Genomic DNA, 13,547 nt, shown 5'->3' on the forward strand with positions numbered 1-13,547 from the left:
GTTGTGTTTTAAGAAATCTCTGTGCTGCAGCCGTCATCAGTTTCTTCAAATTACAAGTAACGTAACCACACGGAGACATGCACTGTTTATATTTTGATGAAATTTAATAAAAGTGCTTGATCCAGATGGACAGAAATTATTATAAACTGAGATGATTACACAACATATTTAGAAAAAACAAAAAAAACACTAGCAATAGTCTAGTCAGCTGTTAACAAATAATTAAGAGCATTAAATCAGTTTCATCACTGATCAGCTCCATAATATTAACTCTTGTAATTTGCATCATGTTAAAGAAACCAGAACAATAAGAACATTCATTACAAACCTACATATCCAGTCAATAATGATTTTACTGAGCTTTATACATTCTAAAAATCATAAATGCATGACAAGTACTGAGTTTTGTGCTGTTTGAGAAACCAGATTAACAACACAAACACAGAATAAGAGTTTATTTTATATTACATGTATGTCAGTAACATCCATCTGTTTTTATAGAATTTGATAAATCCTTTCAATTTGATTGGAAATCAGATAATCATATTATGCATATAAATTCATATAAACACATTTTATTAAGCTGTTTTATTTTAAATGTAAGTGAGCATTAAATACCTTTTAAAATGCTATAGAATATAAAACAGATATTTATTCATTAACAGCAGTGATGATCAGTGGCGCTGAATTTTTATCTTGCATATTATTACGTGGACTAAAGTATGTAAAGATTTTCTCAGAACTGAAAGACTGACCAGTGAAAGAATAGATATGAGACCCTCCTCATAGTCCACAAACACCCCCACCTTTTCCACCTTCTCTCTCAGTGTGAGGGGGACAAAAGAATTAGCACAAGCCCTGAACTTATTCTCATTCCTCAGTTCCACAAGCCATAATCCATTCTGAGGAGTCGCTGTCATCCATGCCTTCCTGTCAATGTTCTCTCTGATCACTCCTAATGTCCATGCAGTTTTCCCTTTGACCTGTACCTCATCATAAAATCTCCCTGTAGAGAAACTCTGCTTTGCTACAATATAGGGGAATTTAAACCTCTGTGGTGAATCAGAGAAAGAAAGAGAAAGACAAATGTAAAGAAATTAGAGAAATATTGAATTAAATATTAAATATTTAATAAATGTCTAATTTTTCATCTTATAGTTCATGACAAATGTACTTAAACTCCTAAAAACTACAAATTCAAGTGTAATTACCATTTTTCACTCTCAGTCTCTGCAGCTCTGAAAAGAGAAAAAAGTTCATATTAGAGGCTAGGATAAGATGCTGTGTGTAAAGATAAAACCATACAAGTTTGCTTTTTATTTCATTAATTTCTATTTCCCTACTTTTTGGTGATATAGAGAATAGACAGCATTCCTTTTGTCTAGATGCTACAAACTGCTTCATTAAATTTTAATCTGGAAAATGTTAGTCTCTGAATCCTGATTCAAACATTTTATGTCTCACCTGCGTAGTTCTTATCCATGTGAATGCCCTGAGGATAAAAAATAGTTTTTAATATTTTTTAACATTTGGTGTAAATTCTATATAAATAAAAGTATAAATAGAGTCAGCAGTGTAATGTAGTGAGAACGAAAATGGCCAACACAAATAAGATTGCAGTTATAGAATGTAACTGTCCTCTGATATTATATATTTGTTAAATGATTAAGTTCACTTCATATAGGAGAAATTGATGTTACAGGTCAGCTATGAGTCATATAAAAAAACAAGTCATTTAATGTACAGGGACTGATGTCTGTATCTCTATTCTTCTTACATTATACTCTTATGCTCTTCATGATTATGCTTGGAAACATGAGGAATATCAACCCAGTAGATAGAATAAATAAATAAAAAAATTAAAATACAAATTCTAATTAAAATCCACTATTATTCATTGAATTAGATATCATTACATTAATGAATATAAGATAATTAGATAATCAACTGCTTGATTTCTTACTAATTTCCATGAAATGAACCTAGCTATGTTTTAGAATAAGGCCACAGTTAAAAAGCTGTAGTAAAAACCTGTGAAACCACCTTTTATTTTAATGCATTAATCATGAAATAATTAATCAATTTCATTTCAGAACACAGATTTAAAATTTGTTTGGGGAGCTACATCAGGACTTTTATCAGGTCCCAACCCGTTGTAACATCACCACTGGCGTCAGGCCACCGGAGGGAGCCCTAGCCTGAGTATTAGCCCTACGATCAAAGGAACACTTCCAGGATTTAAGCGGTGTGCTTTTTATGCCGCGATGCAAAGTATCATAGCTGGAGATACCAAGCTGTTTGCTACCGTGTTTGGATTACCTGTGTTAAGGATATTTGTGTATGGACTTTTTGGATATCGAGTTTGGTTTTGCGATTCACGCTATTGGATTATTGCCTATGATTTGATTTTGGATTGAGTTTGGTTTTAGGAACCATGTTCTGCCTGTCGCTGGTGAGGCTTCACACCTGTAGTCTATCAAATCCATCGAATGAGTCGAAATGTGAAAAAAGTGTAGATCAGATTTTTAAAGCATGACTGGATTGATAAAAAATAAATCCACCAGAAATCAGAATTAAACAAACAAACAATCAACAGTTGAATATTTAATAGATTTTTGTGAAGAGAAAGTAGCACAAGCAACTTAAAATTAGAAAAAAACTTCACTGGGTTGCTCCTCTGCCATGGCACCGTACATCAACAAAATGTGTAACTGATAAATGAGGCCTCCTTCATGAGCACACGTGTTGTGATTTGTCAGGACAGAGATTGATTTGAGCCTGGCTTATTACATTTTTCTGAGTATCCCAGATGTTTTTAAGATTTTTTTTTCCTTTGGCATTTTAGTTGCTTGAGGTTTGAATTGATTGATGATTTTATGTTTCTTAAATTTCTTGATCTGTTTCTGATTTCACAGAATCTGGACACAGGACCAGAGGTGACAATATGGATGTTACGAATGAAAATGTCATTATTACCTTTCTTGTGGCAGATAACAGCAGTTAATATCAATCCAACAGCAAAAAGTAATGCTAAAACAGAAATGCCGACAATCGTCTTCCAAGCATGAAAGATCTTACCTACAAAGAAACCCAAGGTTACTTGTGACACCAACAAGAGGAGGGCTCCAAATTTCATTGTATGCAGAGCTATACAATGACAATAAAACTTTTTTGATAAAACGTTTCATTAAACGTTTTCAATAAAACATTTTATTTTTAAACCATAGACACTTACTATTAATGATAATGTGTGTCTCAATCATGTGATGTTTTTGTTGAAGTCTGCAGTAAAACCTGTTAGAGTCACTATAATCAAAAACAGTGATGTGGCTTTTCAAACTGAAGCCCTCTGTGTCTCTGTGTATCTGTGTATCTTCAGCAGTCAGAATGACTCCTTCTCTGTCCAGCCACTGAACCTGAGGTTCAGGATTCCAACCTCTGGAGTCACACACAAGATTAATCCCTCCTGAGTTATCATAACTCTCCACTGTGATCACCGGGTGGCTTCCCAGAACTACAATCGTTAACCAGAAAATATTAAATCAATATAATGAAATCATTTTAAAATGTTAACCTCAAAATAAAACTGTCAGTCAAAGTAGAGAGAAAATAAATGACAATAATGATACTATTTTCTCTGTGTGTCTATATTGTAGTGACTGCATAGGACTGAACACAGACATTCAGGAGACTGGGGTGGAGAAAAGTGCTCTTCTATGTAAAGTCTTTAAGGCAGGTGAAAAGAGGCAAGGTGCAGGAGAGGAGTACTATCTTCTGCAGTGCTCTCTGTAATAGTGGTTTCCATGTGGGGCTGAGTAGTGATGAGGCAGGAGCCAGAGAGCTTTGTGGGGCACAGCAGGTTTGGGGGGCATTGTCCTCACTGTCTTCGGTAGGCTCCACTAAAAAGCAGAGGGCAGGACACTGTTGCCCACTAGTCCCACAGGGCATGCCCCTTGGACAGGCCATCTGTGATGCTGTGATGGTCTCCCACTCTGTGCCTGACCTAAAACAAGAAGTTAAAAGAAAGAAACCATTGAGTTACCCAAGTGTCAGTGTCCTTGTGTCCTTGGCCATCCACTGCAAAGTCACATGGTCAGTCACTAGGGTAAAATGCCAGCCTGCCAAGGATTAGCAGAGCTCCTTGACTGCCCACTTTATTGTCAGGGATTCTCATTCCACAGCAGTGTATTTCTTCTCAGCAGGGCTCAGTTTTCTGCTGCTGTAGAGGACTATCCTGTCAAAAGTTTGTGACAGGACACTGCTCAGTCCTGTGTCTGAGGCAAGAGAGGGGTAAAGTCAAGGGGAAGATGAAAGGATGAAATGGGCCCTTCCCAGGTGCTCCATCAGGTTGTCCACATGAGGAAGCAGGGAGCTGTCAAATTCTCATACCTCATTGACCTCGTTGACCCCCGGGCCCCGTCAGTGTGCCAGAAACTTGCAGGCAGCATTAGGTACGAGGAGGAGCACCTGATTGCATGGTTGGAACCTGCAGTCCAGTTGTATACCTGCTGTTTTTCAGGGCTGCTAGACAGATGTGTTCCCAGATGATTAGAGCCACTCGGTCAATCTGCTCCTGCATCCCCTGGATGTACTCGATGAGAGTGTGTAAAAGCAGTGGAAATTGTTGCCTGAAGAGGCTTGAAGGGGGTAAAACTGGTAGATGGTTCGGGTGTCTCCCAGATGGTGAAGAGGATATAGGGCAGGATGCGGTAGGTGCTACCTGCCCTACTGAGATATGCTAACCCCACTCACTCTGTCTTATCCCTCGTCTATGGCTCTGCTGCCAACGAGATCGACCAACAGCTGGTGGAGGACCTCTACCTCCCTGTCTTCCCATGCACCATTCCCTTATTGTGCTGAGAACTGCTTCCAAAAAAATCTCTGCCTCCAATGTTATACCACTTCAGTCGAAAGCCCTGAGCTTCTAGGGTCAGGGAGGTTGTTAACAAGGAGTGTGCCACAAAACTGCTCCCTCATTGGCCTTGGGACTGTTTCATAGAGCTCCTGCCCAATGCATCACCTCCATGGAGCAAGGTGTACCCATTGTCGATCCCAGAGACCCAGGCAATGGAGGGCTACGTAGAGGAAGCCCTTTCTCCAGGCTTTATTTGCCCCTCCACTTCACCAGCAGCCATAGGTTCTTCTTTGTAGAAAAAGGATGGTGGACAACAACCTTGTATCAACTACCAGGGCCTGAATGGCATGACAGTAATATACCCTTACCCCGTACCATTAGTGTGCCCCATGCTGGATCAGCTCCGTTAGGCATGGTTTTTTAACCAAGCTTGACTTACAGGGCACTTACAACCACATATGAGGGGGAATAAGTGGAAAACAGCTTTTGACACACCCAGGGGCACTACGAATACTTGGTAATGCCAAATGGTCTGACTAAAGCAGTCTTCCAGGCTATTGTCTCTAGGGACCTCTTGGATTCATAGGTCATTGCTTACATTTACGACATCTTAATATATTCCAAAACTTCCAGAGAATATGTTGCTCAAGTACACATGGTCCTCACCAGCTTAAAGCCAATGCCCTCTCTTGTCGACATGACTTGGTCTACGGAACACCCACACCGGAGATTATCCTGCCATTGTCTGTCATCATTGCCCCCATCCGGTGAATTAATGGAAGAAATTCAGTGTGCCCAGGGAACCAAGGCCAAACTCAGACCCAGGGTCATTCAATGGGTGCATATTTCCCTCTGACATGAAGAACTATGTCTACGCCTGTGCTGTTTGTACTCAAATGCAAACGTCATGCCAGCAACTGGTGTGGCTTCTTGAGCCTCTCCCTATATTCCCCAGTGCCCATAGTCCCACATCTCAGTGGACCTCCCCAGTTGTCACGGACACACTGCTATCATGATAATCTTTAGTTAATTTAAAGTAAATTATTTGGTTGTCTTGGACAAACTGCACATGTTTATGCCTATAGAAATAATACACAAAAACAAGCAAGCAAACAAACAAACACACTGTATAAATCTACAGTGAAGAAATTGACCTTACCCGCAACAGTTACATAAACAGGTACTTCATGAATCCAGGATTTGTCCTCAATATGACACACATATTTTCCTGCATCAGAGACTTGGAGAGCTGAGAGTTTGAGTGAAGCGTTGCCTTTCTGCAGCTCCTCTTTGAACAGTGATGTTCTTCCTTTGTAGGCCTGAGCCTGATTTTCATTTTGGTCTTCATGACTCCTATAGCTATGCACAAATAAAACCCCTAGCTCTAATCTCAACCATTCCACTGTCATATTCAAAGCATTGGTGTTGGGTTTGATAAAACAGGGCAGAACCAAGTCTTCACCAGTTACAGCAACAAGAGGAACTTTTGGACCAACCACCTGTAACTGCTCTGTGTTTTCAGAAAAGAAACTTTTATTATTACTTTAGTACTACTTGTATTCAATACAGTTGTAACTATCAAATGTCATTATGATTTTTTTAATTTAAATATGTGCAATCTCATTGGAAAAACCTTTAAATGTTTTAACCCTAAAAACATTCAGTGGTCCTCCTGCCTTTATAGAAACTCCATAATAATTCTTAATTTAGCCCCATCTTAGTAAGCTTATAAGAATGACAAAATCTGAATAATTAATATTAAGTTCTGAGAATTCTCAAAATTCTGAGAAAATGTTAGAGCATACATTTAGAGCATACATTATAAATAATAAACACTAAATTAAATACATGTAGTTTTACATATCTTGGTTCTTAAATTTTCAGACACCCTGTATACAGGCCTCTTTAATAGTGCAACACAGGAAAAGAAAATATTCATTGTTAAATCCACTCCTGCCTCCCAAGGGGTGTTTCTGGACAAAATTTGTTGGACACGTGCTTAGAGATTTTTCTTCATTATGGTTAAAATTCAGCAGGTGTGGTCTTCCTTGGTCTACCAGTTCCTTTATAACTACTTTTTATTTTTTTAATAAATAAAGCATTTTTTAAAAATACAGCATTTACCCTGTAACTGTGCTGTCTCTCTTGCCTGATAGATCCTTTTTCCTGTGCCCAATATTTAGTGAATATATTGCACACAGTCTTAGGGATATAATATTTTCCTATTAATTAACCAGTGACTCAGAGCTGCTTTTCCTTATGAGCAGATAAGGATTTAAATATATGTTACCAAATACTACAAGTTATGCACCATTTCGATATTTCCTTTATGGTTAGCTAGATATAGGCTCAGGTTAGGACATGTGGGTTCCTGGCCACCTGCTAGAATAAAACTAATTTCCACTGAACTTTGTGGAGTTTGGCTTGGCTTCACTGCTAAGTGTAGTTACAAAGTTCATTTATTTAATGATGTAGCTTGTTATATTCTCTAGGATAGACTCTTCACTCTTATTTTCACTCTGACCTGGACTGTCAGATATGGTGGTTTATTGTAAACAGAGATTTACCTTCTATATCATGTACAATTTACCACGTTAAATCAAACAAAGGAGCTGGAATGTAACCTTAATTTTGAGCTTATTTTTTCCTTAATTTATTTTTTCATTTAGAACGCAGATTTCCTGCAGATGTTTGTGGAAAAATAAAGAATACATTTTGGAAAAAAAGCCTGGTTTAAACTATTCAGCCTTTCAGAAGGATTTTGCTCTTGCAGGCAAAATTGCTCATTATAAAGGATCATCTTTGGCTCTGTGTTGAGATTGGTGAATTAAAAAACATTGCATCATGATAGCAGACAGAATGTCTCCATAATGTAACACATAGGTCAAAATTATATAATGATAAAAAGGACATAAAAATAAAATAAAAAACATAGGATAAAAAAAAACATAGAAATAAATCAAAGATTAATTATAGCTTCCAGGCATGTAGCTAGGTAATTTTCTGCACAGAAACATCAAGGTTAAAATTCATTATATAACACACACATACCAAGTAGGGTTTTTTCCATACCTGACTGACATTCCATAAAGCTGTACAGAATCAGGAAAGTCACACAGAAAAACATAATTCCTGAAAAAAAACAGACAATCATTACTGCTCCAGTATGTTTCACAGTCTAAAAAAACATTATGAATTACACTAGGTGTACACTATAATTGTAACGTCTGGGACCCCCGCCCTATGTGGGGCTCAACCCCAGACGCCCGTGGTGTGTGTGCGCACGCCAGCACACGGTAGAATGAGACCCATGCGCAGGATTCAGCGAAGCACTGCTTTTATTACATTTAAGACGCGACATAGGGAAACAAACGCAACACTAGACATGGCGTGGTTAACAAAACGAAAACAAAACCTAGACCTTAGCTTGGACATGGAACTTAACAAACAAAACCCCCAACAGAAACCACAGTACAGATAACAATCATGGACAAGGACACAAACACAAGGATCCCTATTTATAGGGATAGACATTAGGGCTAATGGGATACAGGTGACACAATCAGGATAGGAACAATAGGAAGGGCGTAACAAAAGACACACAAAGAAGCAGGCTTCCAAGGTTCACCTGCCAGTGCCCTCTCTGGGCCTGGCAGGGAACTGTCCAGCTGTTCCTGACAATAATGGACATACATTGTATCAAAAATCTAAATACTTACAACATTGTAAGGATTATATTTTCTTGATAAAAGGTTTGTTTCTTTTCCTTCTTCCACCCTAGAAATATTGCAAAGCTATAATCTATATCTGATGCAGAAAAGCTAGTTCATGCATTCATGACCTCCAGACTGGACTACTAATGCATTACTACGTGGTTGTACTGCATCTTCAAAAAACAAGCTACAGGTAGCCCAGAATACAGCTGCCAAAGGTCTTACCAGGTCAAGAAAATATGAACATATAACCCCAATTTTATCATCCCTGCACTGGATAACTTTTAAATTTAAAATTGATTATAAACTATCGCTACTCGTGAATAAGGCTTTAAATGGTTTAGCTCCCACATATCTAACCAGTCTTCTAACATGCTACAATCCGTAACGCTTCTTAAGATCACAAAACTCTGGTCTTCTAGTAGTTCCTAGAATATCAAAGTCCACTAAAGGGGGTAGAGCATTTTCGTATTTAGCTCCTAAACTTTGGAATAGCCTTCCTGACAGTGTTTCGGGCTCAGACACACTCTCCTAGTTGAAATGTCGATTAAGGACATATGAGACTAAAGATGAGATAAGTGATGTGATGTGTGATGGAGATGATGAGGATGTGGATGGTGTCGAGGTGGACTTTGTAGAGGTCACAGCTGTTTTAGATGAGGATGATGGTTAACAATTCCAGCTTCCAAAGCATCATCGTGGCACCTGCCAAATATTAAGCTTGGTTTCCTCAGTGGATGTAGCCAAAGACTGTTCAAATGAAGCCTACAAGAAGCTGTCCAGGTCAGCATTTGCAAAGTGCCATGCACTATGGAATAAGTGTGGCAGATCTGCGGCTGCAGCAGAGATTATAGAAGATGTGTGCTGATCCACCACAACACAACAAGGTGGAATTCCTTATTTATCGCCGTTGAGAGAGTGCTTTGAATCATTAAAGATCAGGGAGAGGGGGCTATCAGAACTGTCTGCACTTCACTCAAGTTGCCAATGTAAGTGCTGTTTTTTTTATAATTCCTTTAAATTCATGTTCCAATAATGTAATATAAAACTGTTTTTTAGAACACATTACTTTGAGTAGTAGCTGAACTACTTAAGGATCTGATATGAGTAGATACGGGGAAACAGTAAAACAGTAGATACAGTAAAATGACAATTCCCTCCCTCCCTCCCTCCCTCCCTCCCTGTCTCTCTCTCACACATACACACACACACAGGTTTTGAGGCTTGTTATTTTAGTACACGTCATTTATGATGACAGTTTATGTAATTTGTTTTGAGATGTCCACACTATGTTGAGTTATATATATAATGCATTTGTTTATATTTACCAAGTTATTTTATTTACCAAGCATTACCAGGTTTTATGTGAAGCAGTATTGGAATTAATGCCCAAACACTGACAATCACACATCCAAGCATTGCTAAACTGATATAACATTCTTCCTCTATGGAGAAATGCATGACTGAAAGACTTTTGTACACATATGCAGCTGTGACTGGCAAGTGTGTTTCTTCTGATGCAAAAACTAGTTCCTGTTACAATAATTCTGATCAGTTTAAACCAGTTTATATTTATGCACAGAGACATTCAGATACAATACAGTAAAAGAAAACTCCTGTGTTCAATACATGTGTTTATTAAACTTAAACATGCAACTATGTTACAAATAAACCTTATTTCTTGCTTCCTGCTTTGAAATCCTGTTATTTGATTCTGAAGTAAATTGTTTAGCTTCAAGGTTTTGAGCACAATAATTTAAATAGACATAAGTGTCTGACTAATTAATATTATTCAATTAATAGATTGGTGTGCTAAGAGTAACATTAAAGCCTTTTCACATGTTGTTGATTAAGCAAAAGAGTCTGTGACAAAAATGATAACACGATATTATAGACATAATAAATCATAGAAGTTTGGATACTTAAGTACATTTGAAGGCAAATACTTTTGTACTTTTACTCAAGTGAAAGTGTAAAAGGAGCACTTTTACTTTTACTGGAGTAATATTTTACCTAGTGTATCATTGTACTTCGTCCACCACTGCAATCGACACGAACATTCACAGAGCGCTTCCTGAAGACAAAGAAACTGGAGTAAGGAAACCACCTGGAGGGATTTACATTGTACTCTTTATAATCATCTTTAAATTTAACTTGACTTAATTTAAACTTTTTAATGTACATGTTGGTGATTTTAACTTTGGTTTACCCACAATGCAATTCAATGTGAGTGAGATTTAGGACTTGTTTCATCTCTTCCTTAAGACAGTGATGCAGCAAAGCTTTAGTCCTTCACTTCTCACTCTCTCACTTCCTCATTTGTTCATGAAACTCAAAAGTCCATTTTATACCAGAATGCTGTAAGGCTGTTAACACAAGTTTGTTTAAGTTTTGTTTAATCTAATTAAGATTAAATTAGATCATTCTGAATACACAGCTGGCACTTTTAATCTGCAGCTAGGACTGTAAAACTTTTACATCTAAAGCACTTATTGTCAAAGAAATTATTACTGATCAGGAGTTTAATGTGCTGTGTTTAACAGAAACATGGATTACACCAAATGATTATATAACTTTAAATGACGCTATCTGCCAAAAAACAGTTAAATGCAAGTGAAGTGACAGGCATGACACAAAAAACAGAAAATTTGATGTGTTTGAAGTTCTTTATCCACAAAAGATAAGTCTACTGAGTCGATTCCACTAATTATAATTTATAGGCCATCAGGGCCACATTCTGAGTTCCTTTGTGAATTTGTGGATTTCATCTCAAATCTAGTTTCTAATTTCTTTAGACAAAGTATTAATTATTAACATTCATTTTGACCCACTGAGAACAGGTTGTGTCCATTCTAGATTCCTTAGGGGTTAATCCCCACAGAATGTATGTAACAGGACTTACTCATAAAGGTGGTCACACTCTTGATCCATTACTAACATTCGGATATAAGTAAATATAAGTGTTTTTTAGTTATATAATGACAGTTTTTTATTATTCCTAGATTACTTAAAACATCTGCTATTTAAATTCCTGTGAATGAACTGGTACTATAGCAATGACAGCATTAAAACGAGAGCAGTAATATAAACTTACTATGTTATGGTTGTAAATATTCAATGTAATGTGTGAATGATAATTCAACAATGGATTTACTTACAGCAGTCTACACTCTCTGTCTAGATTCTTTCTGGGAGAGACCATGATGGAGAACATAGGGGAAATAGAAGACTCTCATTTCAGTGAATATCCTTCTTCTGTGTGCTCTTGAAAGAAACTTATAAATGTGTAGCAGTACTGTCACTTTAAAAGTGATCAGGCTGGGACTTGATTGGGCTTTAGTTCCGAGGGTATAAAATGAGCAGTAGTGACATCACTGGAAGCACCCCCTACCTAGCATTGCCTCATTTCCGGAATTCCGTGCGAATGCCTGTGAGTGTGGACTGAGGAGCGGAACTGGAAGTTTATATTCATCGCTAGAGGGAATACTCGTGTGGGTTAAACTGACGATTATCAGCTATGCAGCTAACGGTTGGCTAAGATGCGGTGCAGCAGGCTTTTGGCTTTCATGTTCGTATGACCATCGGAGAGATTTGCTTCCGCGGTCGCTTGTGTGACCATTAAGACGCTGGACTAATTTGTGAGAAGATTTACCTCATCGTTGTAACCGATCAGCCGGACATCGCGATCTTGGCTGGTGTGGTGCAGCTACTGGACCAAGCCATCGGCACGGTGGAATCTAGGAGAGTTGCCGCTTGGTTTGCGCCTTGGGTTTGATGCAATCCTTTTATTCCGCTCTAGCTCGCAATGTTGGAGAACTGGGCAGTCCAATATTGATGGTTATTGTTTTATAATCCTTCAACGGCTGAAGGTACAGCGTTAAGTCATAGCCGGAAGTGGCGTGTGTAGATGTGTGCGGGTCACACACATGACGTCACCATTTTGCGTTGTCGTTTAGGTTTCTGTTTCGTTTTCTCTTTCCTTATTTTCTTTTGCTTGTTTTTTTTTAATGTATTTCTCTTAAACAGTGCTGTTCCTGATTTGGTTTATTTTATTGATTAGTGCATCTGCTTAATGTGTTCTGGGTTTCTGTTTGTATTACTATACATCAGTTGCTTTTGTTTTTTTGGTTTTCCTTATTGTTTTCTTTATTTCTTTTCATGATGTGTGCTGATAATTGTAAACCTTGTTTCCTTTTTGGTTTAGAGTGAATGGTGTGTGTGTGTGCATGTGATTGTTTGAAACCACAAATGTATAAACTAAGGAGGTAGAAAGAATGGAGAACAAAAGCTATGAGTCTCTGAGACTGACCTCAAGAAGCAAATAATTTTAGGGAAGTACAAGCTGTTACCCAAGATGGATTGCAAAAAGATGTGGTCAGCGGAAAAAGCACAAAACCAGTAAAAAAGAGAGAGAACATACACAAGACAAATCACTAGGAATGAGAATAAACATTTGAAATGCATGTAATAAATCATCACTCTTTAACAAGTAAGGCCTCACAGTGTAGCGTTGTAGAGTAGGCTATAGCATGATAAAACACAATATAGAGTAAACTCACAAACATCATTTTCACTAGAGAATATTAAAGAAAAGGACCAGAAAATAGATATTAAAAAAGAAACCTATTGCAGGCCTACTCATCGAGTTTTATAAGCTTCAGAATGAGAGAAAGCTTGAGAGTGCAATGAAGTATTAAAGTATGTGGGAGTAATTTTAAAACCTAGAATCTCTAGGTTAAATGCATTTTTGTTTGTTTGTATGAAAAGATAAAAAATGAGAAGACAACATTAGTAGTATGAGACACAACCTTGGTTTATTGACCACCCTTGTTTAATGGTTAAACGCAGTGGTGTGCCGTGCTTTTCACACATAGGCCTTCACTGGTGTCCTTCCTGAATTAATCCACCTCTATACCATCATTATTATGCCACCATAGGTGTCGCTAGGCCATTTTCTACTCAGCCCTCCTAAAATTCTG

At 37.7% G+C, this 13,547-nt stretch overlaps 1 protein-coding gene across 1 annotated transcript; it reads right to left on the reverse strand.

Annotated features, from left to right (window-relative positions):
- Nucleotides 1-91: 91 nt before the first annotated feature.
- Nucleotides 92-12,513, reverse strand: LOC131355959 (butyrophilin subfamily 1 member A1-like). Its single transcript, XM_058394597.1, has 8 exons — nt 12,221-12,513; nt 7,928-7,987; nt 6,015-6,214; nt 3,236-3,514; nt 2,977-3,147; nt 1,465-1,492; nt 1,212-1,238; nt 92-1,052 (listed from the first exon to the last, which is right to left on the reverse strand). Exons 1-6 carry the CDS (start codon nt 12,223-12,225, stop codon nt 1,476-1,478), a joined length of 732 nt encoding a protein of 243 aa, XP_058250580.1. The 5' UTR covers nt 12,226-12,513; the 3' UTR covers nt 92-1,052; nt 1,212-1,238; nt 1,465-1,475.
- Between the last annotated feature and the right edge of the window lie 1,034 nt (nt 12,514-13,547).

This window comes from Hemibagrus wyckioides, linkage group LG07 (genome assembly GCF_019097595.1).
Source record: "Hemibagrus wyckioides isolate EC202008001 linkage group LG07, SWU_Hwy_1.0, whole genome shotgun sequence".
In the NCBI taxonomy this organism is placed as follows: Eukaryota; Metazoa; Chordata; class Actinopteri; order Siluriformes; family Bagridae; genus Hemibagrus; species Hemibagrus wyckioides.

Coding starts and splice junctions, on each gene's coding strand:
- LOC131355959 (XM_058394597.1), bottom strand. Junction 6,215..7,927: donor CTTTATGGAATGTCAGTCAG/GTATGGAAAAAA, acceptor ATTTGTGCATAG/CTATAGGAGTCATGAAGACC. Junction 3,515..6,014: donor TGTTTATGTAACTGTTGCGG/GTAAGGTCAATT, acceptor TAACGATTGTAG/TTCTGGGAAGCCACCCGGTG.